The 26868-nt window shown below is 57.7% G+C and overlaps 1 protein-coding gene across 2 annotated transcripts in view; it reads right to left on the minus strand.

The window, feature by feature from the left end:
* ZFAT (zinc finger and AT-hook domain containing) overlaps positions 1 to 26868 on the minus strand; it is a 111639-nt gene that overhangs the window by 58150 nt on the left and 26621 nt on the right. For both annotated transcript variants that reach the window (XM_045861516.1, XM_045861515.1), the window contains 5 exons: positions 23568 to 23819; positions 12409 to 12597; positions 10316 to 10466; positions 4791 to 6247; positions 3785 to 4017 (listed from right to left, as the gene is read on the minus strand). In XM_045861516.1, coding sequence (XP_045717472.1) covers positions 3785 to 4017; positions 4791 to 6247; positions 10316 to 10466; positions 12409 to 12597; positions 23568 to 23819 — 2282 coding nt within the window. The remainder of the gene's footprint in view (positions 1 to 3784; positions 4018 to 4790; positions 6248 to 10315; positions 10467 to 12408; positions 12598 to 23567; positions 23820 to 26868) is intronic.

Consider the following 26868-nt stretch of genomic DNA (forward strand, 5'->3'; position numbering starts at 1 on the left):
CGGGAACACGCTCGGCCCTCCCGTGCCCTCACGCGGGAGCGGAAGGCTTCCCCGTGGCGCCTGCCGCCTGCTCTGCCGGGGGCGTCCCCGCCGCTCCTCAGGCCAAGTCCTACTACTCAGCAAACTCGGAACACCTCCTCCAGGCAGCCCCCCTCTACCCCGGCCTGGCCCGCTCCGGGTCGGTCTGCGTCGGCCTTGCTCACCCCCCTCGAGGCCATCCTGTCCACCCGTGCGCCGCCCCCCACCCCCGCACAGCCCGGGGCACCTCGAGGGCAGGGCTAGCTCCCGCCCACGGGGGACACCCCAAGGCCTGGCGCGCACAGCTGTGGGGGCCGCAGCGCATGCTCACCTGCAGGAGTGTCTGCCTCAGAGGGAGGAACCGCCCGCCTCAGCGAGGGCAAGGCTGGCGACAAACCTGATCCACTCCGAGACAACGGGGGTGCTGACGAGAGCCAGGACGCCCCCCTGTTCTGTGAGGTCAGGGGAGGCGCCCTCCCTTGTCCCCTCACTCCCGCTTCGCCCTGGCGGTCACTCCCAGACGGTCCATCGCTGCGGCATGAAGCACAGCACAGAAGCGCCCCTCAGTCCCCGCTCTCCGGGGACAAAGTCTGCTGCCACCACCTTCCTTCAAACGGAGCGCCAGTGGCCCGGAGACCTGCCCAGAACGGCATGCTGGGAAGCCGTGACCACGGTGGGGCGCGGCCACAGGGGCGTGGCTCACGGAGAAACACGGGGGCCTGAGCGGCGCCTCTGTCCCTTCCCAGCAGCATGACTGAGGGCAGCTTACCACTGGACTCTGCAACAGGGGGTCCTCGCCTGCCCGGCGGTGGAAGTCGTCCCCACCTCCCGGAGGTGGCGTGAGAACTAAGCAAGGTCACACGAGGGCCCGTCCCCCAGCACACCGCACCCCCGCCGGCTCCTTCTCAAGGCTGAGACTGAAGAGAGGGCCTTGCTGAAGCAAGGTTCCTGACCACGGGAAGCTGGAAGTTCACCGAAGAAAATGAGAGCATATGGAGTTGGGGCTGAAGATCACAGGGCGTGTCCCCAACACACCCCTGTGGACCAGGAGGAGCCCCAGGGATGCGGCCGGCAAGCTGAGCACCTCGCCCATGGGCCAGAGCACGGCTGCGCTGGACCCCGAGTCCCTGTGTCCCACGCAGCGGGCAAGGGAGGACCCCGAGGCCCTGTGTCCCACGCAGCGGGCAAGGGAGGACCCCGAGTCCCTCTGTCCCACGCAGCGGGCAAGGGAGGACCCCGAGTCCCTCTGTCCCACGCAGCGGGCAAGGGAGGACCCCGAGTCCCTGTGTCCCACGCAGCGGGCAAGGGAGGACCCCGAGGCCCTCTGTCCCACGCAGCGGGCAAGGGAGGACCCCGAGTCCCTGTGTCCCACGCAGCAGGCAAGGGAGGACCCCGAGGTCCTCTGTCCCACGCAGCGGGCAAGGGAAATGCGGGTGGAGGAAAGAGGCAGGCCCAGGCCCTCAGCCTCTTTTCCAGCTCCCTCACCCCCACTGGTCCGAGGGCCGCGTTTCAAACTCTCAATCCAGAGCCGCAAGTTCCAAAACGGTGAGTGGACTAAGCACTGACAGTGACCACCGTCACTTGTGTATGATGCCCACTCCACGCCGGCACTGCTCTGAGGACGGGCAAACTGGGGCGCGGCCCTGTGACCCATCTCCAGGGTGGAGTGGTGGGGGGCGGCCTGGCTCCAGCTCCCCCGCGGGGCTGGGACCCCTGAGGACCCTCGCTGCTCTGGAGTCCGCTCCCTGCCTCTTGACCTCACATGAGCCCCTGGCAGGGTCACGGTAATGACTTCTGCCACCTCCCCTGCCCCAAGAGAAGCCGGGAGGCAGGAGCAACCTGACAGCCACCCTGGAGGGAACGGAACACGTACTGAGTAGAACCAGGCGACACGCCACAGCCAGCACAGCCGTCCACACCGGCACCGAGGGGAGATCTTCATCCAGAGCACCCCATCCTCACCCCCCAGTGACTCTCAGAGACCTACACCCCGATGTACACGTGCAGATGTGTGCACACGGGTGCATGCGTCTACGGTGTTTATAGTTGTGTGTAGTGTGTGTGTGTGTAAGACTTAGAGACTTACGTGATCACTTCATAAATTACGTAAATGTCCAACCCCTATGCTATACATCTGACGCTAATATACTGTATTTTGCCGTGTACAATGCATAGTTTTTTGCCCAAATTTTTAAGGGAAAAATAAGGTGTGCACTGTACACAGCAGTACTAATTCCACATCTATACAAATATTTGTAATTCTTTTATTTATGCTTATGCATTAAAAGTGTAAATCTAGAAAGCAATTAACGATATCCATATGCAAAATAATATAATTGTTTTGTTTCTGGAATACAATAATCAGTTTTGTTTCTAAATGTAAGTAAATAAAAATTGAACTAAAAAATTAAAACAAAAGATTTTTTTCCCTGAAAGTTTGGGCCAAAAACATGGGTGCGCACCATGCACAGCAAAATGTGGCAATATTGAACGCCAACCATAACCGAAAAGAGTCATTTAAAAACTACATTATGTGGCCGTGGCCGGGTGGCTCAGTTAACTGGAGAATCCTCCTGTGCACCACAAGGCGGCAGGTTCGATCCCCGGTGAGGGCACTCACCTAGGTGCAGGCTCGGTTATAGGTCGGGGCACCTATAGGAGGCAACAAGTCCATGTTTCCCTCACATCAATGTTTCCCCCTCCCTCCCTCCCTCCCGAAATTAATAAACACATTCTCAGGTGAGCATTTAACGCCTGTGCACATGTGTGTGCATAAAAGGGATGCATACTTTTTAGTACATATTTCATATAGAAGGCCACCAAGTCTCAGAAAGGACAAGTGACTTGTCCAATGTCACGCAGCCTGTGCAAGGGCTAGAGACAGCATCTGAATGCAGGGTTCTGACCCCCAAGGGCGTGTTCTGACCTACCCACAAAGCCTGAAAAACCCCACCTTCACCCTCAGTGACAAAGTGCTACCGTGCCAGCGACGCTGGTGCCAGCAGACAGCGGCACGAACATCACATGTGCAGCCTCCACCAGCGCCGCCTGCAGCATGCAAGGGGACACGGTGGGAACACAGCACGTCTGTCTGGGCCCACCGCGTCCCCCGGACAGCGCGTCTCGACCATTCTCAGGTGTCAGCCTCCTCGGTAGACCGGGGTTCGCAAACTAAACGTTCACCCGCGGGGCTGCCTGATCTCCCAGCCGAAGAACGAACCCGATCTGCCATCATGAACACGAGCAGCACCTTGAATACACGCACCCCTTTTTTAAAAAATAACATCGCCTCACAGCAGCCTCTCGATTTCCTGCAGACGGCACGGCTACCAGGCAGCAGCCTCACCCCGCTCTCCCTACGAGCCGGACCCCGGGAGCGGCCCTCACCAGGCGCCGTCCGGTTTGACCTCCCCACGACCTCTGGCGGTGCCGTCGTCGTCATCGTCGTCAGCCCTGTGGTCAGCGACCCTTCCGCACAGCACTGGGCACCCTCGCCTCACCTCTCCCCTGCACACCTTTCTCCCGCAGACTCCACCCCACGCGGGAAACTCCGCACAGAAAGCGAAATGTATTCCATCTAGAAGGCACCCTGGGGTGAAGGCCCTTGAGAGGCGCAGAGCCGGTGCTGCGGGAAGGGCCGCTCTGGTTTCGGGGTGGACGCCGGCACGCCGGACTGACACGCAGCGGGGACGCCTCCAAATGCATGGCAGTGAGCAAGCCGGGAGCACCCAGGGGAGACGGGGCCGCCGCTCGGGCTTCTACTTACCAGCTCTGTGTGCACTTTAAGGTGTGCCTGCAGCTTATATTTATCTGGAGTCGAGTAGTCACAGCCATCAGTGGGACACTTCAGCAAGATGTTACTGTGTTTCTGAATTACATGGCGTTTAAGGCAGTTTTTGGTGATGGAAGAGTAATGACACTGGGAGCAATAATACAGATGTTCCCGGGTGTGGGTGCGCACATGCATGTCAAAATGCACTTGGTACCAAAAAAGTTTGCCTAAAAAAATATGTTCACGTGAGAAGAAGGAAGTTTCTTTTAGACTGAGTCTGATTTTTTTAAAAACTACCACCACTCCGCAACGACCGCCTTCCTCTAGGTCTCCTGCCTGGGCGGGCCACCCTTCACACTCCCCACCACACTGCTGCAGGGGGCTGCCTCCGGAGGTGGGCGGCTGCGAGCGCTAAGGGGCTACTTCTTCCGCCTGGCGTCACAGCCGGGAGGGAGGGGAGGACACGGGCGTCTGCCGAGGACCGGTTACGGTGCCCAGGGCTGGACGCACGTGCCGGCGACGCCTGGGTCACCAGGCTGGCGCCGGACCTCCCGCTCCCCGGGGACACAGAGGCCGCGCCTGCTCTGTGACTGGAAGGTCCTGCTCGGGGCCTCCCCGCCCAGGGCTGCCACCACGCCCCATCCTCTCCCTCTCTCTCTCTCTCTCTCTGCTCATCTGTCTAGCCCTCGGCCACAACGCAAAGCTCTACGCCAACCGCGTCCTGTGCCGGAAGAGAGACTCTCCTTGGGTACCGCTCCGGCAGAGGCCGCGGCTAAACCTCCGCATGCAGCCTGACCGAGCCGCACGGCTCTCTGTCCCGTCACCCCGCCGTCTCCGCAAAGCCCGCGCACGGGCGGGTGGCCGCCCGCGGCTCCCCACAGACAGGCACGGCTCGCCTGGAAGCCGCTCTCTGCAGAGACGCGCGCTCCAGCCGCACGCGAGGCGGGCGGGCGGGCTACGGAGCGAGAGGCCCGCCGGCTGCGCCCCGCGCCTCCCTTACCACAGTATTCACACTCCAGGTCTCCGTACACCTTCCGGAGCCTCTCGCACAGGCCGGGGTCCATGCGCCTCTTCTGCAAGCTGTCCAGGATCCGCAGGAAGGCGTTCATGCTCGCCCGGTGCTCGGGCGCGGGGGTACAGAGGTCGGCCTGGCCCACGGCCGCGTCCTTCCCGCCGGCCGCCGGAGGCGGGTCCGAGGCCTCTGCTGGGTTTGACCTGGGGCACCTACTGGGATCTGGTCCCTCGGGCGGGAGGGCAGCGGCCTTCTGCCCTTCCCCTGGGGGGCTCTCGGAGGCCGGGGTCTCCCGGTCTGCGGCAGGGATTCCGGCCTTGGGCGGCAGCAGGGTGACTTCCTCGTCCTGAGTCTGGGTGGGGCTTCCGGGCTGGGGGTCCTGAGTCTTCTCAGGAGCAGCGTGCACCTCGGCAGAGAAGGGGTCGTTTTTCAGCAGCAGCTCACTGGGAACAACCACCTGGGGGTGCAGGTCCGAGGGCCCCACCGCGGCAGCTCCCAGCGCGCAGGACGGCAGGGCAGTGCTTTCGGCCTGAGGGGCGCTGGCTAAGTGCGTGGCCGGGGCAGGCACCTGCAGCAGGGCCTCCGGCTCCTTCCGTCCCCCCTCAGGCTCCGCGTCCCCGGGGCAGGCCGCCTCCTTGGGCGCGCTGACCCCCCGGAACGCAAACTCCTCTTCAGCCAGCTGCAGCTGGCTGCCCAGGGACTCCTGCTGGATGTCGCCCCCGGGCTCCAGGAGGCAGAAGCTCTGGTTGATGGAGCTGGTGAAGACGGCCGCCTCCTGGGCGGCCCCGTGCGCGTCCCGGATGTGGGCGCGCAGCCGGATGGAGCTGACGAACTTCCTGAGGCAGAGGGCGCAGACGTACACGAAGGGGTGCTTCCTGACGTGCAGCTCCAGCGCCTGGTACTTGGTGGCCCCGTGGCCGCACAGCTCGCAGGCAAAGGGCCACTTGTCACCGTGGACCAGCATGTGGCGGTCGCGGTCCAGCTCGTTCTTGAACTTGCGCTCGCAGATGTGGCAGTCGTAGAGCAGCTGCCGCTTGCCCTCCCGGGTCAGGAGGCAGAGCTCGTCCAGGGCCTCCTGGACCGGCTTGTCCTGCGGGTCGTGCACGTGCCGGATGTGCTTGATGAGGTTCTTGACGTCGGAGTACTTCTTCCTGCAGAAGCGGCAGTGCTGCTTGATCTTCTTGTGCACCCGCTCGACGTGCACCTTGAGGTGGCCCTTGCTCAGGCAGGTGAAGGAGCAGTAGTCGCAGGAGAACTTCTCGCCCGTGTGCTTGCGCAGGTGCACGTTGAGGTTGGCCTTGATGGCGCTGGCGTAGCTGCAGTGGGAGCACTTGTACGGCTTCTCGTTGGTGTGGATCCTCAGGTGGGCCTGCAGCGAGTGCTTGAACTTGAAGACCTTGTTGCAGTACTCGCAGGTGAAGATCTTGAGCTGGGTGGGCCCTAGCCTGGAAACAGACAACACCACAGTTACTGCTGGAGACTCCAGCTCCTCCTAGGAACCAAACAGCGAAGGCTCGAGAGGGAGCTAGGTGGGGCTTGGGGGGGGGGGGGGGGCGGGGACGCATGCACTTATCGACCAACAGGACCGAGGACCATCGAGGACAGAAGCGAGGGTCCGTGATCCTGCACTCCCAGCCTGGGGGGCAGGGGACAGGCCGGCACACGGCTGCGTCACCATGTGGGACGCGTGGACTGGAATGTGAGCGGGGTGAAAGAGAAAGCCACCCCTAACCGGATGGAGGGGGCTGGGAAACTTGCCGAAGCAGAGAAGTCTGAGAGCTCAGGCCAGAACAAGGAGGAGGGAAGCTGGAGGAGGAGGAGGAGCAGGAGGAGGAGGAGGAGGAGGACTGTGTCGCTCAGAACGTACTCGAGAACCAGCTGTGTGCTGGAGCTGGCCTGCATGGGTCCCGGGCAATTCAGCGGGGCCAGTCCTAACGGAATGAACCCAGTCTGCTCCATGGGACTGCGCACCACCTGCTTCGGCTCGCTCAGGAGCTCCGGTAACGCAGACCCGCCTGTCCCTTCAACCAGCCGTCGGGGTGGCAGCCTTTCCCTCTGCTGCGGGTTCCCACGGGAGGGCCGCCCACTAGCGAAAGAGCCCGGCATTTCTCCCAGGAAAGTGGCCAAGGGGTCTGAGCGGAGTCCGGAGCAGGACCAAGCGCCTTGAGAACTGAGCTGCCGCCTCCTTTCTGCTGAGGACGCGTCTGCCCGCGGACGCGTGTGGCGCTGAGCTCTCGGTGAGGTGGGCACCCACGGGCCTGGCCAGCCGCAGTGGAGGACTGCGGGTGGGAGCAGGTGGGGGGTTGGTGGCTAGTCCTCTGGCACATCACGGGAGGCCCCGTGCTGACTTGTGCCACGGGACTTTCTCCCGCTGACACAGAATCTGCATCTCAGTCCCCTGTGTCACGGCTGGCTTCGAACTCGGACAGCTCTCTGAGTTCAGCGATCGGTTACTAACCTCGTCCCATCACTTATTAATAAATGAGCGCCATGGATTAACACTTGCCACGGGATCTAGGCGCTGCTGGATCTCACGTACGGGGTGGAGAAGAAAAGCACAGTCCCCCTCGGAGCCCTTTCCTTTCAACAGGGCAACGCGTGTGGGGAAAGAGACAGCAGTGACAACAGCTGATGACCGCTGAGCACTTAGCATGCGCCAGCCCCCGTGCTAAGTCTCTAATCCCAACCCTCCCACTGTACCCACTTTACAGATACGAAGACTGAGCCGGTGCCCACGGTCATACAGTTAGTGAGCGGTGAGGCCCGGGTATGAGCCTGAGCAGACTGCCTGTCTCCAGAGCTGGCTCGTTCCTCCCCATCCTCTGAGCTGTCTGCAAGCACCACACACCCCAACCCCCGCCCAGGGGGGCCGTACACAGGGAGAAGGCCCCTGTGTGGGGCGCCCATGCCATCGGGACCGCCGTGCCTTGTTTCTGAAATCAGCAAGTGACAGTCACCAAACCGCTACAACGTGCACGGGGACAGGAGCTGGCCACGAGCCAAGGGGGTGGGCGAGGCCTCCTCCCCTACGAGGGCCCCCTCTGGACGCGTGTCCAGGGTCCCCGGGGAGGCCTCAGAGACACGAGCGACCGCACCGCACCGTGAGCCAGATGGCGCTGAGCCGCCCCCGCCGGAACCGCCGGGCCTGTAATTACCGGACTCTCCCCACCACTGTGTTTGATCAACACAGGCTGCCTTGTCCTTAAATCAGAAATACGCAAACGGATCGCAGTCCACGAACCCCGGAGGGTACACTTCACGGGGTATAATTAAAATATTCAAATGTGGAAGTTACTGGTAGGCCTGCATGCTGAATCCAAGGCCAATTTAAAGAAAGTCATTTGGACTTTTCTCAGATGGTAAAGATATCCAGAAGGAGACAGATTTTACTGGTGCAGAGAACACCAGAGGAAGGGAGCCTGGACTCGGAATACTAATTCAACAAACACTCCACGGCACCCCCTTCTCCAATGCCAGACCTAAGTGGTCCTAGGAGAACCCTCGGCTGCACTGCGCTACCAGACAACACCCGGGACCGTCCTCGGTGCCCTGCGTCCCGAGGAGGGGGTGGACACAGACGCCCAGCGGCTGCGTCCGGCTCTCAAGTGCTGGCCACTGCCTGTGAGCGTGAGCGGACGCACGGGCTGCCAGGCCCCCCCAGCCAGCTCCTGTTGGGTTACGCTGCTGATGCCCTCCCCCCACCCGCTGTGGGAGAACGCGACTGGGCGCTCCGTTCACAGGGCCTGGCCTCTGGGTCCAGGAGGAGCACAAAATCCCAAGGAAAGGGCTCACTGAGCTGCTTCTCTCCTACCACAGCTCAGAGCGGGAAGCCGTTTGAGGCTCCCGACGCAGGAGACGACTTTGCACATTTTTTCCATTCATTCATTATTTCAAACAAGTGTTCCAGACGCTGCGGATGCGCAGGGACTGAAAACACACACGCCCCGTGCTCTGGGCGCTGACCTTGTAGAGGAGCACGGACCGGCCCGACAGTCCCAGCACACGGAGCTGGGGAGACCGCGGGTCCCTGACTGTGGTGGGGGAGGACCAGGTCAGGCAGACTGGGCTCCCTGAGGGGCAGCGCGGGCCTCCCAGAGGGAGGGCTGGGCGGCAGAGCAGAGAGCTGAGGGACGACCGGGGGAGGGGCGGCACCCGGGAAGAGCAGGGGGCACCTGCAAACAACAAAGGTTAAGGAAGTGAAACAGGCCCAGGTGGCTGGAGCCAGAGAACCAGCGGGCGCACGGGAGGGGCCGGGCCAGGTGGGAGAGGGGGCCGCTCTGGAAGGCCTGAGGCCGGGCTCTCCCGACAGCAGGGGGGGCCTCGGAGGGTACAATCCAACGGGCATTTTACAGAGACCCCCTTGGCTGCCATGTCTGGAGCGGAGAAGGCACATCCTCATCGTGCTACAGCATGTGCCCCGAAAGAGAGGTCGTGAACAATTCAGCAAAAACAAAGTACAATGTGGCTAATATTAAAAGCAAGATACAAAATTGCTCCTAAAATATAAACTCAATTCTATAAAATATATGGGCTGCAAAAAGGCTGAGAAGGAACACTCTAAACTATTAACAGTGGTTATCCCGGGGTGGAGAGCTCACGAATGATTTTACTGGTATTTTCCCGGGCCTCCCAAAGCTCCTATATACTAAACCTGAACCACATCTGCATGGAGACCTTAACTAAGACGGCCTAACTGACAGACTGCCGTAACCTAAAGGTCTGCACCTCTGTTTCACAAAGCAAAACTGTCATACCAATGAAGTCTCTTTCATAACAAACACTACAAAAATAATGTGTAACACAGAAATACAGCCTAGCTCTGCTCATTAATACTGAGTATCAGTCTACCCGCAGCCGGATCAGCATTCAGCTGAAGCCCCCCCAACAGACCTGGAAACAGAGTGAAGGTAAGTAGCTAAGGTCCACCTGAGGTGAGACCCCAGTGATCTTCAAATTTAATCCCACTACAGGTTTGCCAAAGGAATGAGCACGCTCACAGCTTCACCGATACATCCGGTCGCCCCCCACGTGCGAGAAGGGGACCGCGCCTACGAGGCAATGAAGCCCCACGTGACGCCACAGTCCAGTGGGGAGGAGCACCACGGGCGCCGGACGCTTCTCGGCCGCGCCACCACTCCTTCTCTCTGCGGCGCCGAGTCCGACTCTACAGGCTGGCGTCACAGGAGCTCGCAGGCAAAACCACCTGTGTCGGTCACAGCAGAGGGAAGCAGGTCCCGGCAGCGGCCGTGTCTGTCCCGTCCGCGCTCATATCCCCGGGCCCTGGCCCAGACCAGATGTCCAGCCTGCTGAGCCGAACTCCGGAGGGGACACGCCCCCCTGCACCGTGGGCTGCAGACTGGCCGGGAGAGGGGCGGACTCTCCGGTTAAGCCCAGACACCAGTGTCCTTCCTTCACGGAGCACAGCCCCAGTCAGCTCTCGCGCCGGCCTCTCGCCCTCTGTGGCGGCACCAGCGCCGGCCTCGGGCGGGAGTCACGCGGAACACACACTCTACCTGCTTGACTTCATGGGCTGCTCGTACGGTGTCTGCTGGATCGCGTACTCCTGGTACCCCCTCCGGGGCGCCCGCTCGGCGGAGGTGGCCTCGGGGTTCGTGGCTCCTGTGTCTGGGGGCCCGGCCTCCACGGGAACAATCTTGGTAGCACCTGAGAGGAGGCACAATGCACCGAGTGTTACAGAGGCACCCCGAGGGGCCCCGACCGCAGCCCCGTGCAGGGAGCAGAGGCCGAGAAGCACATCTCTGCCCTGGATGACGGCCAGGTGTCAGTCTCCATTGAGGTCACACATTTAATGCGCGTGTGCGCGTGGGGAAAATGGGTACACCTTCCAATAACCTATCAAAGGGTCCTGAGGTCCATTGTCACTTGATCTACTTATTAAAAATACACAAACATATAGACAGATACAGACATGTTTACCTGCCAGGTGTTATGTATGTGAAATGACATGAGTTGAACTTTACGTAAATGTAAACTTGCATTGACTGCATGGGGTAGTGGCCCTGGCTAATGTGCCCAGTGAGCTGGGCACTGTCCCACAAACTGAAAGATCGAAAGTTCGATTCCCAATCAGGGCACATGCCTGGGTTGCAGTCCAGGTGTCCAGCAGGGGGTATGTGAGAGGCAACCAATTGATGTTTCTTACACAGATGTTTCTCTCCCTCTCTTTCTTTCTTTAAAAATAAATAAAATCTTTATTTAGGGTGGTGGGCAGGGCAGGGGGGAGCAATGGGAAAAAGGTGGGACAACTGCAAATGAACAAAAATAAAAAACTATACAAAATTAAAATCTAACAGCTAATAAAAGAAAAGCAGCGCGGAGCAGAGGGAGCCGCCGGCCCCCGGTGAGCAGGCACGGGCACCGCCGGGGTCCAGCTGCCGGGTGAGCTCCCGCCCCGCCCCGCAGCCTCTGCTTCCGCCCACGGAGTCAGCGAAGGGCTGGGGTGAACACACTCAAAGGTCGCCTTCCGTGTGCAGCTCTGCGGTGTGAAACGGCCGAAGACCCTTCACGGCAGCGGGCACTTCAGACGAATGTGCACCGCACGCACGCACAGGTGTCTATCAGGTGCGCTGAAGAACAGGCTCCGGTCGCCCTCTTGCCTCTGCGACAGCAAAGGACAGTAACTCTCCTCTTCACCCCCCCTTAACAGACATCTCCAAATACCACCACCTAGTTTCAAGGAATTATTGTAGGAGCTTCTAGAGACGGCTGAGAACAGGAACCTCTTGCCTGGGATTTCCACGCCCCGGAACAGAGTAACACTGCTCTGAAGCAGGGTGGGCAGCTAAAGTGACTTTCCAGAAAGTTCTTCTAGTCACAGATTTTATGTGGATGATTCTCCACTTACCTACTTTCTGGGCACTAAAGTATTAAGAGCCATTTATTCAGCATTTTCATTTTAAATAATGAGTAACTATTAGTATTGAAAAAAAAAGATGCTTAAAAGGCACTTTTAGCTGTTTTTAAAATCCTAAACTTAAGTTTTAAAATTTTATTTCACACCTATCACCCCAAATGGATAGGAGAAAAAAACCTATTATTTTACTTTGGAACATATGATAACAAAACTGCTCTTAGTCTAAAGTAACCCTTTCTGGAAGAGACTTTTTTTTTAAAAAGTAGCATAATACAGCCACTTGCTATCTCACGTGAAAGGAAAGGGAGACAGACACTCCCAGTACTGCACAATGTTTGATGAACCCACTGAAAACGCACGAAAGCAGCGAGGCGGCGGAACGGAACAATCAGCAGGGGTTCGGAGAAGCAGCGGCCCCGCTGAGCGCGGTGAGGGAGGGGCGTCCGGGAGAGGGGCTGGGGCAGAGAGCGGAGACAGAAAGCCCGTCCTTGGCTGCAGCACCCTTGACCACCGCTGGGGCGGGAGGGGCAGGGGGCGGCTGCAGAGTGGGCGACCCAGGCAGGAGGGGCCTCCCACCCCTCCCACACACAGCACACAGCACGCACCGCCCTGCCGTCATTCCGGGTTAACGGGTGGTGGAATGGGGACCCCGGGCTCCAAGCAGCCAGGCTGCCCTCGGTACAGCCTTGCCCAAAGGTCCCCGTCTGGTCACTCCCTGCTCGTCCCGGTCACCTGGGATGGCCTCGTGGGCAGTCAAAACCACGCTGACGATGGGCTTCTTTGCTCTGGACGCCTGCCCGGCCTCCTTCCCCGAGGACACCCTCTGGACCTTCTCCGTTCTCTGCGTCCGCGGTCTCCGAGGGGCCTTTTCTCGATCTTCCTCCTTAAACTTCTTCTCTAGGTCCAGGTCAGACTCGTTACCTGAAGAGCAAACACCGAGATGGAGAAAATGTCCTTCCGAGCAGAGACAGAGCCGGAGGGCGCCCAGAGCCCGTCTAGGGGTGGTAAGGGGACATGCCTGTGACCTGCACAGTGGTCCCCGTGGGGCAGGCCACCGAGTCCCTTCAGACGCCATCCTGGGTCCTCCCACCTGTCCTCGAGTCAGTGAACAGCCCCTGCACCCCCGCCGCAGGCCACGGTCCAGGCACGGGGATGCCCCCCGTCTCGTTGGCTCGAACCCCACCAGGCTTCAGAGTCACTCACGAACAACTCTGGGCGGGAGAGAGCACCAGGTCCTGCAGCCTGAGAAGAAACCCGTCACTTCCTCTCCATGCGGCGGGCAGGTGCCTCGCATGCGCCAGGCACAAGGGACCCAGCCTTCTACAGCACCCTTGCAGACCCTGCCCGAGCCCGGGGAGAGGCCGACGTGCAGACGGTGCAGTCAGAGATGGCCCCAAACACCACCTAGCCAGGAAGGGGTCGGGACAATGCGGGCAGGGAGGGAGGGTAGACTCTAGCTGACAGCTCAGAAAAGACTTTCAAAGGAGGCAACCCTTCCGTTAAACACAAAAAAACAGCATTTGCAGCAAAGGACAGGTGGTGGTAAAAATGGCAGTGTTCCATTTCAAGAAAAGGTAGCAGAGACAAGGAGAAACTGTTACCCGAGTGCCCCGTGCGGCTCCCTTTGGGGAGAAGCAGGGCGGCGGACATAAAGCCAGCGGAGGAGCAGCTGGGTCCCAGGGGCCTGGAAGGCCGTGGGAAGCCCGGACCGTCCCGTGAGCGCCAGAGCTCACGAGGCCCGGGCAGCACGAGTGACCCGCCCCGGCAGGCGAGGTTCCGGACAGGACACGGGCCCCAGCTCCCGAGCAGCCAGGGCTGCGCCGGCAGGTCACGGGGCACAGTCACCAAATCTTTTGGCTGTTCAAAGGCAGACTGGAAATCCAGATTTTTACACGAAATCTGATTTTTTCAGGGTTGACTCTAAAGACTTTTAAAATAATGGGGGAGCCAACCAAAACATGTCTGTGGCCCCATGGGACCCGCCTCTCCCCTGCCAATCTGGAAGGTGATGGGGGGAGGGTGGGCCTTGATTAAATCTGCTCTTTAAATCTGCACCACCCAACTGGGAGAATGGCTGAATGTGTTCAAAAGACATTCACTCGCACCAGAGGGTGGCCGTGCCAGCCACAAGCAGGACAAGAGCTAACCCCACGTGGCCAAGCTCGGCATTAGCCTGAGGGGCGGGAGCCACCTGGACAGACGTCCAGGTGAAGGCAAAGGAGGGAGCGAGCTCTTGAAGGCACAGCTGTCCCAGATTCCACAGCAAGATGCAAAGAGAGGGCGGGAAGGGGCAGGGCTCTTCCCTTGTGCAGAATCACGGCCGCAGAACTGAAGTCAGCTGTCCAAGGACCACTGCCTCGGAACGTCGTGACAAGCACACACAGCCTGCGGTCAGAGAGGAGCCGCAGGCAGGCAGGCAGGCAGGCAGGTGGACAGCGGAGGCTCGCAAAGGGCTGGGCTACCAGAGGCGAGGTCGGAACCCTGCATCCATAGACCGAAGCCAGAAGCACGGAGAGACCAAAGGGCGATGGCCTGGGTAACTGGGAGCTTCCTACGATTCAGGTCCGCCTACAGCCGGACCCGTGTGTCTGCGTCCCAACAAACGCCCGAGGGCAGGCATCCGATGGACAGGCACAGATTTTTAGGGAGGCAAGTCCCTCTCAAGAGGAGGCAGGGAAGGGCCTGGCTCGTGCAGACTGACCGAAGCCAACGCTGGCTTTCTCAGTGCTAGGAGCGAAAGTCCTTGGGTGCCTGACCCCACCATGGGGTGCTCGGCGCAGTTTTAGACCTGGTGGAGGCCGTTTTATGGGTTTCTGTGAACTGAGTGGGAAAGGTCCTTAGTCATGTAACTAGCACCAGCACTAAAGATGTCAACGTAGAACCGAAAGGAAATGACGGCAGGTGAGATGAGGAGTCACCCGAGCGGCACCTCACTCTCCGCGGCCAGAGGGAGGCAAGGAGGCCAGGACCAGTGTGCGGGCCAGTCCCTCAGAGAGCAGGACGCCCCCGAGGAGCCAGAGGGCGGGCTGAGCAAGCGGTCTCCAAAGTCCCTGCCAGGGACCGGTCTTCTGTGACGTCTGATTTGCATCGCCCCTGGTGGCAGGTTTTGTTTCATTGTATGTTACTGTTTAGTGGCTGTAATAAGAGCATCTGAAAGGCCTACAGATTGCCTGAGTCACAGAAGCTCTTTTTGTGGCCTCTATATTGGGTGACACGCCTACATTAATAACCACAGCAGAATGTGGGATGATGTCAAGAGGTAGAAACAATGCATTATGGGATTTTTTTTTGCTTTTTAAATAATGCTTTGACACAAAAAATCGGGAAGATGGTGGTGTAGGCAGACATGGCTCGCCTCTTCGCACAACCACATCAAAATTACAGCTCAAACACAGAACAGCCATCACTCAGAACTGTCAGAAACTGAGTTGAATGGAAGTCTGACAACTACGGAATTGAAGAAACCACATCCATCCAGACGGGTAAGAGGGGCGCAGACACGGAAAGGGCCGCTCTCTCCCCCACGTGTGGTGGGTAAAAATTCAGGAAGGATATCTCAGGAGCCAGGAGTCCCAGCCCCACACCAGGACTCCCAGCACTGGGTTCTGGGGTGCCAGGAAGATAAGTCCCCACAACTTTGGCTGCAAAAACTGGCGAGGACTGAGTCGGAGGAAGAAGTTTCTGGAGCCCCAAGAAATTCCTCTTGAAGAACCCACACACGGCCTCACCTCCGCAGACTCGCTCCCTCAGAGCTCCAGCACGCATGGGGTAGCAGCTTGAAAGGCACCAGGGGCACAAAGGGAGGAACCAAAGTGCCTCGCATCAAAGCAGAGGCTATTGTCCCTTTTGAACCCTCCCCCGTGTAGCTGACAACCTGGTGGCACATCTGAGACTCCAGCAACTTGGCTAACACTGTTTCACCAGCCTTCCAGATCCCCTAAGACTCTGCCACACCCAACTTAAGGGCCCACCCCAGCTGCTTTTCCAGATGAATGGCTGGTCTTGGTTCAGCTTCACAACTTCCTAAATTCTCTCAAATAAGCAACAGCTGGCCTCAGTGAGCTCTAGGCGGGGCACTATCAGCAGCAAGATTAGCTTCACAGCTCGGCTTCACCTGGAAATCTCCAAGCCAGCACAAGTAGCAGCCTTCTCAGATTGCTTCATAGTTCAGGCAGGGTGGCCCCGGGCTAAACACAGTTGGGGGCTGACCTTGGCCTGCACCACCCGTGAAACCCCAGGGCCAGCGCAGCCAATAGATGAGGTGCGCAGCTACAGGCCACATCAGAGCACCACTATCCTGCCGCTGCACAGCTGGTCCTCCACTGAGGGCGGAGGTTGGTGGTGAGTGGTCACAGCCAGTCCTTGCAGCTGACTCACCTGGGAAAATGCCTCCCATTGAAGTGCCAAGAGCAGCCAAGGCTCAACTACAAGAGGAGGGTGTACTCGGCCCACAGAAAGGGTGCACCTTGAGAGGGGAGGCTGTGCCACTGGACACTACACGACACCTACTACATTAGGGCACACTACACCAAGACACGGAGTCAAAGCAGCTCTACCTAATACACAGAAACAAACACAGGGAGGTTCCCAAAATGAGGAGACAAAGATACATGACCCAAATGAAAGAACAGATCGAAACTCCAGAAAGAGAGCTAAATAAAATGGGATAAGCAATCTATCAGACGCAGAGTTCAAAACATTGGTTATAAGGATACTCAAGGAACTTAGTGAGGATCTCAACAGCATAAAAAAGACCCAGTCAGAAACAAAGGATACACTAACTGAAATAAAGAACAGTTTGCAGGGAAACATCAGTAGAGCGGATGCAGCTGAGAATCAGATCAATGACTTGGAATATAAGGAAGCAAAAAACAATCAATCAGAACAACAAGAAAAAAAATCCCCCCAACATGAAGATAGTGTAAGCAGCCTCTGGGACAACTTCACGAGGTCTAACACTGCATCATAGGAAAGCCAAAAGGAGAAGAGGAAGAGCAAGAAATTGGAAATCTATTTGAAAAAACAATGAAAGAAAACTTCCCTAATTTGGTGAAGGAAACAGACACATAAGTGCAGGAAGCACAGAGTCCCAAAGAAGATGGACGCAAAGAGGCCCACCCCAAGACAATAATTAAAATGCCAAAAGTTAAAGATAAAGAGAGAATCTTACAAGCAGCAAGAGAAATCAGTTAGTTACCTACAGGGAAGCTCCCATAAGACTATCAGCTGATTTCTCAAAAGAAACTTTGCAGGCTAGAAGGGATCGGCAAGAAATACTCAAAGTCATGAAAAACAGGGACCTACAACCAAGACTGCTCTACCCAGCAAAGCTATCATTTAGAATCAAAGGGCAGATAAAGAGCTTCCCAGACAAGAAAAAGCTAAAAAAGCTCATCATCACCAAACCATTACTATATGAAATGTCAAAGGGACTTATTTAAAAAAAAGATCAAAACTATGAACAATAAAATGTCAAAAAATAAATATCTATTAACAAATGAATCTAAAAAACCAACTAAGCAAACGAACTGTGACAGAATCATGGATACGGAGAGCATTTTGATGGTTGCCAGGTGGGAGGGGGTGTGGGGCATGGGTGAAGAGGTGAGGGGATTAAGAAGTACAAATAGGTAGTTACAGAACAGCCGTGGGGATGTAAAGCACAGCACAGGAAATGGAGCAGCCAAAGCACTTACACGCAAGACCCACGGACACGAACAACGGTGGGGGGATGGCCTGACGGAGCGGGGGTGCTGGGTAGAGGGGGACAAATGGGGGAAACCAGGACAACTGTAATAGCGTAATCAATAAAATATAATTTAAAAAATAAATAACGCTTCTATTAACGGCCCCTGCTCCAAGGGCCTCGGGAGAGTCAAGGGTAAGTGAGCTCAAGGCCAGGTGCTGCCTTTGAGCTGAATCCGTTGGGAACTCTGTAAACTTAAGGTCTTTGTCAGGTGCCAGTGGGGGGTGGGGAAGGGACAGGATGATGGCAGCGTCCTGTCACTCTGAGGTCTGGGGCCGGAGTTCCCGCTTCCTCATGGCTCCCTCTGGTCTGTGCAGATAGAGGCGAGCTCAGCGGTGGCCACCTCACCCCAGCCCCCAGCCCCCAGCCCACGTGTCTGCCGGGTTTCCGACATCAGGAACCACGCCTTGTCATTTCTTGACATCTGTGCGTTACGGCTCTTCAACCCTAGCACATTAACACAATTCTATGTGTTTCATTTCCTTGTGAACAGAAAGGGCTTTAAAAAGCAGCCGCACTGGGCGAGGTGAGTGCAAGCCCTGAGGTGGAGGCAGACACTCATGGGTGGGAACAGACGCCTCGGAGCTGACGCCCCGCCCTGCAGGGTCCCTGGCAGCTCACACACACGGCATGCTCTGACGACCAAGCTGGCAGCGCTGCCTGAGGAGCAGAGACCAAGCATGCATCCTGTCTTAAGGGTAATGAGCAAAAATCCAATGTCCCTGCTATTCTAGAAAGTTCCCATTTGCCCCTCCAGGTCCACCCTCCATGACTCTCCACCCAGCTCCCAGAGGCTGGCCTGCGGGGTTCACACAGGTCCCACTATCCTCTGGCTCCCCGCTGGGTTTGGCCGGTGGAGGCACCAGCAGGGGGTGGGCGGGAACAGAGCAGCCCCTGTCAGTTCACCTTAGGTTGGCTCCATCCTCTACCTAGGCCTCCTGCTCTCCCGCGGAGTGGTGGTGAGCACGGCCCCCCCTCCTCTCAGCCCTGGGTGACAACTCCACCCGCTGTTCCCACGTTCCCCAGGACCTGGCCCTGCCCACACCATCACCAACAATCCTCTGTCAAACTCTCAAGTCGTCACCCTGAGTGCGCCACCTGCCACCTGCCTCCTGCCGTGTCCTGCGGGCTCCCCGGGAACACCCCAGCCGGCTCCTCTTTCCCTCCCCAATCCCACCTTCATTCCTTCCCCTCTAAAGCAACTGCGGCGGCTCCTGCCCGGCTCAGCACGAGGCTCGGTCCCAGGACCCATGAGTGGACGCCGTGCCCAGGCTTGTCTCGCTACGTTCCCTGAGTCACTTCCATCACTGACCGTCCTCCCTCAGTCCCCAGGGATGCCCGGCAGCGGGTCCTCTGCAGGCCACCCTGCTGTCCTGTTCTTCTGCTTCCATCTAGTCCCCTGAGGAGCCACCGGGGGCCCCAAGGCCAGGGCTACACACACAGGCACATGACATCCCCAGGGACACCCACCAGCCACCAAACTCAACGTGGGACCAAAACTAACTCATCCTCTTTCCCCTAAACCTGTTTCCCCCTGTGGGTTCTCAAGGTCAACGGGGCCACCCTCCACCCCAGCATCCAAGCCAGAACCCGGATGGCCCCTCTCAGCCCTTCCAGCCTCCTGCCCACGCCAACCTCTGCCCTGGTCCTGGGAGTCCCACTTCCTCAACAGCTCCAGAATATGCCCCCTTCTTTCGACCCCAGCGTCACTGCTGAATTCAGACACTGTGCCCTTGTCGGGCCACGGCACCGCCTCCTTACCATTCCCACACGGGCCACGTGCAGGCTTCACAAATGCTGTTGCCTCCGCCAGCACTGCGGTCCTCACCTCCTCCCCCCTCTCCCTGCCCCCTCCTCCGCTGCCAGCCCTTCTTCAGAATACGAGGCCCAGGGGCCCTCAGACCTCCGCCCGGGCCCTCCCTGGCCACCACCCTGCTCCCCCAGGCTGCTTGGGAAGCACCCGTCTCTGAGCTCCCCCAAGACCCTGAGTCCACAGAAGCTCATCACAGTGAACACAAAGGGTCCCCGTCGCTGTCTGCCTGGCCCATGGAACCGGCAGCCCCCCAGCACACGCCTCCGTCCCCTTGACGTCACACAGCCAGCAACCACCCTGCCTCGCACCCACACCACAGGGGCTCAGTCCCTGCTGGGATCCATCAATGAATGACCTACAGCGAGGGTTCAAAACTACCCCCATATTCTCAACCCAAAACCTAACGCGCACACACACATGTGCACACACACACACACACCCCTGCACGCCCATGCACGCATACCTGAACACACTCTTATTTCGGATGAGCTTCTGAAACCATGCAAAGAAAAATGAAGCTCATCAATACGAACATCTGAAGTAAGTTCCTTTTACCTCACCATGCCCCTGGTCTGTGCTCAGCGCCCCCACCCCCATCCTACATGAGCCCTTTGGGAGAGGTGTTGCTCCGTTTCCCGACCCCACGCTCTCGGGGGTGGGACTGCATCTGGGTGTTTCCCTGCACAGGGCCCTTACAGGTCTTGCTTTCAAAAGGACAGGCTGGCGCGGGGGCGGGCAGGGAGGAGTTAACGGTATGGGCAGTCACACACGGGCAGGAATGTTCACATGCATTCATTTACAACTGACGCTGCACTAACACCCCAAAGTACCAACTCTACGTTGCCCAAGAAGTAATTAGCTCTCAGAGCGCCCCGGAGAGCCCAGTGCTGTCGGCCTTATCACCACTGTAAGGCCCGGGACAGCTGCCGGAACAGCAGACTGACAAGGGGTTACATTCCGGGCTCCCCACCATCCACCCCTCCACGCTCACACAGCAGTTTAAGAAACGAATTAGCCCACATTAATTCCATCTGACCTGCTGAGTGTGCACCACTCCCCCTCCCCTCCGGCTGTTCCGCAGCCTCCCGGCCCCCTCCATTGCTCTGAGGAGAGGCCAGGTGAGCTCCTGCCTGCAGCCTGCAGGCGTCCCCGGAGAGCCGGCCGGGACAGCCGGCACGGGAAGGGCGGGAGGACCTCGTCTTCTGGGTGGCCCCTTCTCACTGCGGAGAACTGCCCGGCACTCCTCGGAGGCGCCTGCGCGCCCGCAGCTGCGGGCTGTTGCGTGAACCGTTGAGATACTTACCCCACCTGCTGCCCCGCCCTGCTGTCTCCCGCTCGGTGGGCCCTCTGACTTCTCCTACCTATTCGCTCACCTCTCTGTCCTCCTCTGCAGGTGCGGGTCCCCCTCCCTCCTGCTGAGGCGGCTCCACACAGCTGGCGGCACCAGGCGCAGCAGCCCCTCTGGCTTTAACGGCTGCCAGGCCGTCCGTCCCAGTACCTGAGCCATCAGGGCTGCCGTGGCGGGAGACAGCACTCTTTTTCAAATGGGGGGTCACCATGCTCAGCAGCGACTCGTCTTGGGAACAACCATTCCTTAGAGTAAGGCCCACTGTGTCACAGGCTCTGCCACACGCCATCAAGTTCCAACACGCGGGACACACGGCAGCCCACCAAACTTCAGACGGCAAATTCGACAGATCCAACCCCTTGCCTCCCAGCACCACGGAGCAGGCTTCCACCACGCTGTCACCAAGCAGCACAGCCCCAGGCCGGCCTCCAGGGTCAGAACAAGAAAGGCTTCCCTCAAACAAAAGTGTCCCCAGCAGGAGTCCTGCTCTTTGGGAGCGGTTTCTGGCTGAGCCATCTGAACAGTGGGGCCAACGACTGAAAAGGAGCAGGGAGGGGCATCTGTGAGGAGCTGGACACCGAGCACAGCACTGCACACGCCACGCAGCGCGCACCCCCCCGGGACGCAAGCCGCAGCACAGGCTCGGGCTCAGGAGACCCTGCACAAGAAGGATGTCTTAAGTCCCCAGGACACAGCTGGCGGAGGACTCCATGGGCATGAAGAGGGGCCACGCAGCAGTGTGTTGCGGGACAGTCGGCAACCTTTGCCAGCTCTCCCCACCGTGGGCGCGTGGCAGGGCTGCACTTCCGGCCCCGTGAAGTCGGGTGGGGCCACGCAATCAGTTCTGACCAATGAACTGCACGGGCAGAAACGACAGATGCCACCCTGGGCCCAGGGGAAGCCGTCAGGGCTCCCCTCCCCTCTCGCAAGGCGGACAGAGGGGGTCCCAGGAAGGGAGCGTCACTGTCCAGGGCAGACCCCACGCTACGAGCGTGCCGGAGACAGGGCAGGGTTGAGACCACGGCCCAGATCTCCTCCAGGTTCCGTTCGCCTGACTAATGCAGACTTATGGGAGGGCCGACGGGGGAGCACAGGGAAAGGACGTGACGTTACGCACTCGGCACGGAGACAAGCGTTACATCTGGAGCCCGGCGCTGCCCCGACTGCGCATGTCCAAACTCCACTCACTCAGAACACCCGGAGGGGGCAGCTGCCATCAAGTCAGCTGTGCTGCCGACACAAATGCGGCAGAAGACACGCGAAACACAACCTTAACATAAATGCCTTGTCTTCTTTAAGAAGGATTTAACAAGAGCACTCGTCATCGCTCCCTGCATAAGTCGGCCCAGAAATAGTCAAGCTGGAATAGGTGCCTCGAGATCACTTTGAGACACCTGACATATTGTCTGGGTCATAAGCGGTATTTCAGTATGACTGCAGCTGTCAATGACACGGAAGTAGCAAAGCACTTGTTTTCCTGGTTTGCTTTGACGAGTTTCACAGCACGATAAATGTCGAACAGATGATCTAAAAGCTGCCAGTCTCACTTGCACAGGCGCATTGAAAGTTCGTTTTGTGTTTTGCTTCAATCGACTTGATCAGTGAAAGATGCGTGGTTACCACTTGAACGCATTAAAGCAAATTTAGAGTTGCTTGGCCGTTCTTGAGAAAGCAATCGCAGTGAATTTTTCCAACGTCTTATGCTTGGTACAGGATAGAGCTTTTAGAATGAAAGATGCAGCTTTGACGTCAGCCGCGACCGCTGGGCGCGAAAGTCGCGCTGCTGAAATGCTCGCATGCGCCATGAATGTCAGCTTTTCCGCGGTAAAGTCAGTAAAGTCACCATCTTGAATGCCGCCGGGATCATGGATCAGAGGCATTGTTACCGTACATGCATATCAGCCACTACAGCCATGCAGATGCAGAGCGCCGCATGCTTTCGTCGACTGCGATGTCGCCGCCATGATACTTTAATACGGATGCAGCTGTGAGCTGAGCCGCACGGAGGCACTACTTGGAGGCAGAGCGGACCTGATGCTGCGACGCTCTGACATGCAAAGCCCAGCTCCACGGCAGCCAGCCCTGGCTGCGCACTAAAGGCGATGATGCAGCGCTGCTGTCAGCAGGCCGACGATTAGGGGATGATGCGCCCTCCTCCTCTGAGCACGCTCCTGCCTCCTAGCTTCCTCAAGTCTAAAATTACGAGGCGGGGTCTGAAAAGGCGGGTTTCTACGTCAGCCTTAGGGTTCCCATCCCATGGGACTCGGTTAATATTCTCGAAATGCGAAACTTGCAGACCTGGGGGAACGTGGGCACTTGCCAGGGGGCGGTGACTGTGAAGCCGCAGCGCCAGGGGGACTTCCGGTGACGGCGCACTCCTGTCTCGCTACGGCAGTGGCGGCTGCGCACACACAGGCACCGCCTCCTGTGACGTCCTGATGTTGACGCTGCGTTTACGTCAGACGTGACGGGGGGGGGGGGGAACCCGGGAGAAGCGTACGCAAGATCTCGCTCTATGATCTTTGCAAATTCCTGTGAATCCATTGTTATAAGTACAAAGTTTTACCCGTGAAAGGGTTTCTCAGACTTTGAACCAGACTGTTACTATTTTCTCTGTGGACCCTACGGTTTGAAATATTTTATCTACCAGATTACACGTATGAAGATAATCCCTTTGCCCGTATTTATTGTTCAAATATATATCGGCCCTACCTCATTAAGAGCAGAGACTGTCTGACCCTCTCTGCAACCCCACGTCACTAAGACACCCCTGCGACTTGGGCTCGGTGGGCATCAGCCCCCAGATGACACGCTCAATTCAAAGTCTGCACCCGGTCGGAGTCCAGGATCACCACCAAAGCAGCAGCACCTTCCCGGAGAGGTGAGGCTGGCACGAATATGCGCCACTTCCCAGCAGTAGCGGAACCAGCGAACGCTGCCCCACGCAGCTGGAGCTCTCTACGGCCAGCGCGGGCGGCGGTTACCTGCGTCGCCCTCGTCCTCGCCCAGGTTCAGCACGATGATGCAGATGTGCTTCCGCAGCTGGCGCGTGTTGGAGAACTTCCGAGAGCACTTGGTGCACTCCAGGCAGCTGGGAGCCGGGCTGCGGTCCTCCTCCGGGGCCAGCGGGCGGGCCGCGCTCGGACCCGCGATGCTTTCCGCCAGCTCCTCCTCAGTGCTGGGCTTCTTCGTGGACCCCTTGGGCCTGCCCCTCTTCCTCTTCATGACGGACAGCTCTGCCAAGGAAACCAGAGGGCGCAATGGAGTCACAGGGGCGACAGCGCAGGCACGCACGCAACTTCCACACCTGGTAATGGGTCTGGGGTCGAGTTTTATGAAAAAGAGCTTAAGAACATTCCAGAAACTGACAACCACAAACAATACCTTTAATGCTAATATATTTGCATCTAGATGGTAAGAGGTGGGGTGGGGCAAAAGTAGGTTTACAGTGGTTTGCATGGAAAATAGTGCATAATTAATGAATGATAACACAAGAACACACCCTGTGTTTTGTGTAGGCACAGCCGCAAGCCTGCACAATCAGTTCCGCAATGTTGTGACTGAAGAAAGCCTCTGGTGGGGCCTGTGCACCTGCTGCCTCTGTGACGCAGCCGTCAGCCCCCGGTGACCCCGCAGCTCCCGCCCATCCAGGTCTCAGAAACCGACAGTGGGCTTCCCACAGAGGCTTCTCGGAGGCGCGTTACACAGCTATGCAAATTATTTCAAGACATAATTATCACGGCCAAGTTTTTTGGATAAAAAAAGAAATAATGACAATAATCTAAAGCCACAAATTATAGGACTAAAGATAACGATGTTTTCAAGTTTCCTAGCGACCTAATGATTTAAGTGTCACGGTCAGAGCTGCTTTAGAGCAAGCTTCAGAGCATGTTACCACCTGCATTTCTTCTTAATTAGCGTTTGTTTGTTTGCAGGCATCCGTCTCTAGAACGCAGGTGGGAACAAAGAGGGGTGCGCGGGGTCCGGGAGCCCAGGGCTCTGGGGTCCTAGGTGATGTGACTTGAGAGGGACACAGAGCGAGGCCGAGCAGGGAGTTGGCACCTCCTGGCTGATGTCCCGCCTTAGTCCACTGTCCCGCTGGGCAGGCTTTCCAGCGTCCTCTTCAAATCTGAACATCGGGGGCAAGGGTCTCAGATTCTAGCACCACCTTGGGGGAATGGCCACCTGCAGGATTCGGATGCCTTCAAGATCCCTCCATGCTCTCTCCGTGGCTGTGACTCTGCACAGCACGGCGTCAGCCATGCCGCCCACGGGTCACTGTTGCCCCCAAGTCAGACAGGGAGGCCCCAGGACAGTCCCGGAGTGGAGTCTGCAGGGCAGGAGCGGCATGGTGACAAGGGTTCTGGACACAGGACCCTGAGAACTCGGGGAGGCTGCACCCCCCCAAACGCCAAGCCGGCTCTGGCCTCTGTACTTCCTTCTTTTTCTTTTTTTTAAAGATTTTATTTATTTATCTTTAGAGAGAGAGAGGAAGGGACGGAGGGAGAGAGAGAAACAGCGATGTGAGAAACATCAGTATGCACCCCAGTCGGGGGCCAAACCCGCAACCCAGACATGTGCCCTGACCTCGAATCGACCTAGTAACCTTTCCCTTTGCAGGCAGAGGCCCAAACAACCGAGCCACACCAGCCAGGACTGTACTTCCTTCTTACTCCTATTCTTTGTCCTGTAAAAGCTTCCCGCCTTCCTTTCATTTTATAGTTCTCTGAATGGAGACTGTCTACTTTGTGAGGTATTAAAGTTTGTTTGTATCACCTAAATTACTTTCTTTAATCGTTTTTAACATTAGGAAAAGAAGCATTTGGAAAATGAGTCGTCCCCTATGGCCCACGTTTCCAGTAGGAAGAGAGGGATGAGCAAAGTGCATCTCCACCCTGTCCCAAATCCACAGTGTGGGGACAGCATCTCCACAGTCAGAGAATAGTCCGTGCCCACCCAGGGACAAAAGCCAGCAAGGGACAGAAGGAACCAGTCCGAGATTTTTATTCAATCAAAGACAACGTAAGCATTCTGGAAAAAAAATAGCCCAAATACCCCAACGGCGGGCAGATGTAGATAATAAAAAATCTACATCTGCCCGCCGGTCAAGACTGCAAGGCACTTTCCCAGCTGTCACCTCATCTTGTCTTCATAAAAACCTTGAAGATGGATGCAGCCAATGCAAGTTTCACTCCAGGAAGAGAAACGAGGGCCCCAGAGGCTAAGGGACTTGGCCGGTTTTCCAGAAGCAGCTGCTGCACTCACGGAGCTGGGATCTGGGTTTGCTTTCTCCCGGCCCAGACCCTTCTGCTCGGTCACGTAGCCCTCAGGTGGGTTCTAGCCAGGTAAAGAAAGCCAGTGGGTGGGGTACTGAGAGTACTGCCCGGGGGGGAGGTCGACCTGGGTTCAAATCCTCCCAGAGCCCCGGTTTCCAACACGAAAGAGAAACACAGACTGACTCGCTCTTACCGAGTCGCTGTTAATAAGAGAAACCCACCAAAATGCTGAGCCCAAGACTCAGGAGGGGCTGGGTAAATGGCAACTGTGTATGGTGATGGGCACAGTCATCAGTATTCTGACGTGGACACTCTCTGAGAACTGGTCCCCACCCAGCCAGTCCACTGATAGGTCATATGATGCCTGGATGCACCCCCTTTCGTGTTCATTAGGGCTCTGGTCCCCTGCTCTCTTCATTTAAAAATACCTCACACACCAAGAAAGCCAGTACAGATTCAGCAGTGTCCTTACGCCTGAGCCCACGGACACACGGACGGGGCCAGCCTTCCCACCTCTCACCAGCCCGATCTCTCATCAAACCAGCTGGAGGACTTAGAAAAATCCTCAACACTCACACCACCAGGCCCTGACAGTCCATCTCCGTGATGTTTATTTCCAACCAGCCCAGGAGACGACATGGAGATGATGAATTATTGCTAAGAAATGAGCGAGTGTGCGCCTTCCAGGCCTGTGGGCCACACAGGAACCGCTGTGTGTGACACACGGCAGCCGGGCCCGGGACTCGAGGCAGCAAGAGGCCAGAGGCACCCTCTGCCTGCCGCCTGCCTGCGTGTCACCGGCAATAATGTGGACTCACCACACTGATCAGCGATCATTACTTATTAAGCGTGCACATCTCAGCCCTGCGCAGAGCACTCCTGCACGCATCCTCATCAAAGCCCCGGGGATGGTTTAGTGCAACTCCCTTTCTGCCGAGGAGGGTGCTGGGGCTTCAGAAGGTGAGTTCTTGGTCCCAAGACAGAACCAATCAATGGCAGAGGTGTCACC

Source organism: Phyllostomus hastatus, unplaced genomic scaffold (genome assembly GCF_019186645.2).
Source record: "Phyllostomus hastatus isolate PE091 unplaced genomic scaffold, TTU_PhHast_1.1 phas_scaffold_21, whole genome shotgun sequence".
Classification (NCBI taxonomy): Eukaryota; Metazoa; Chordata; class Mammalia; order Chiroptera; family Phyllostomidae; genus Phyllostomus; species Phyllostomus hastatus.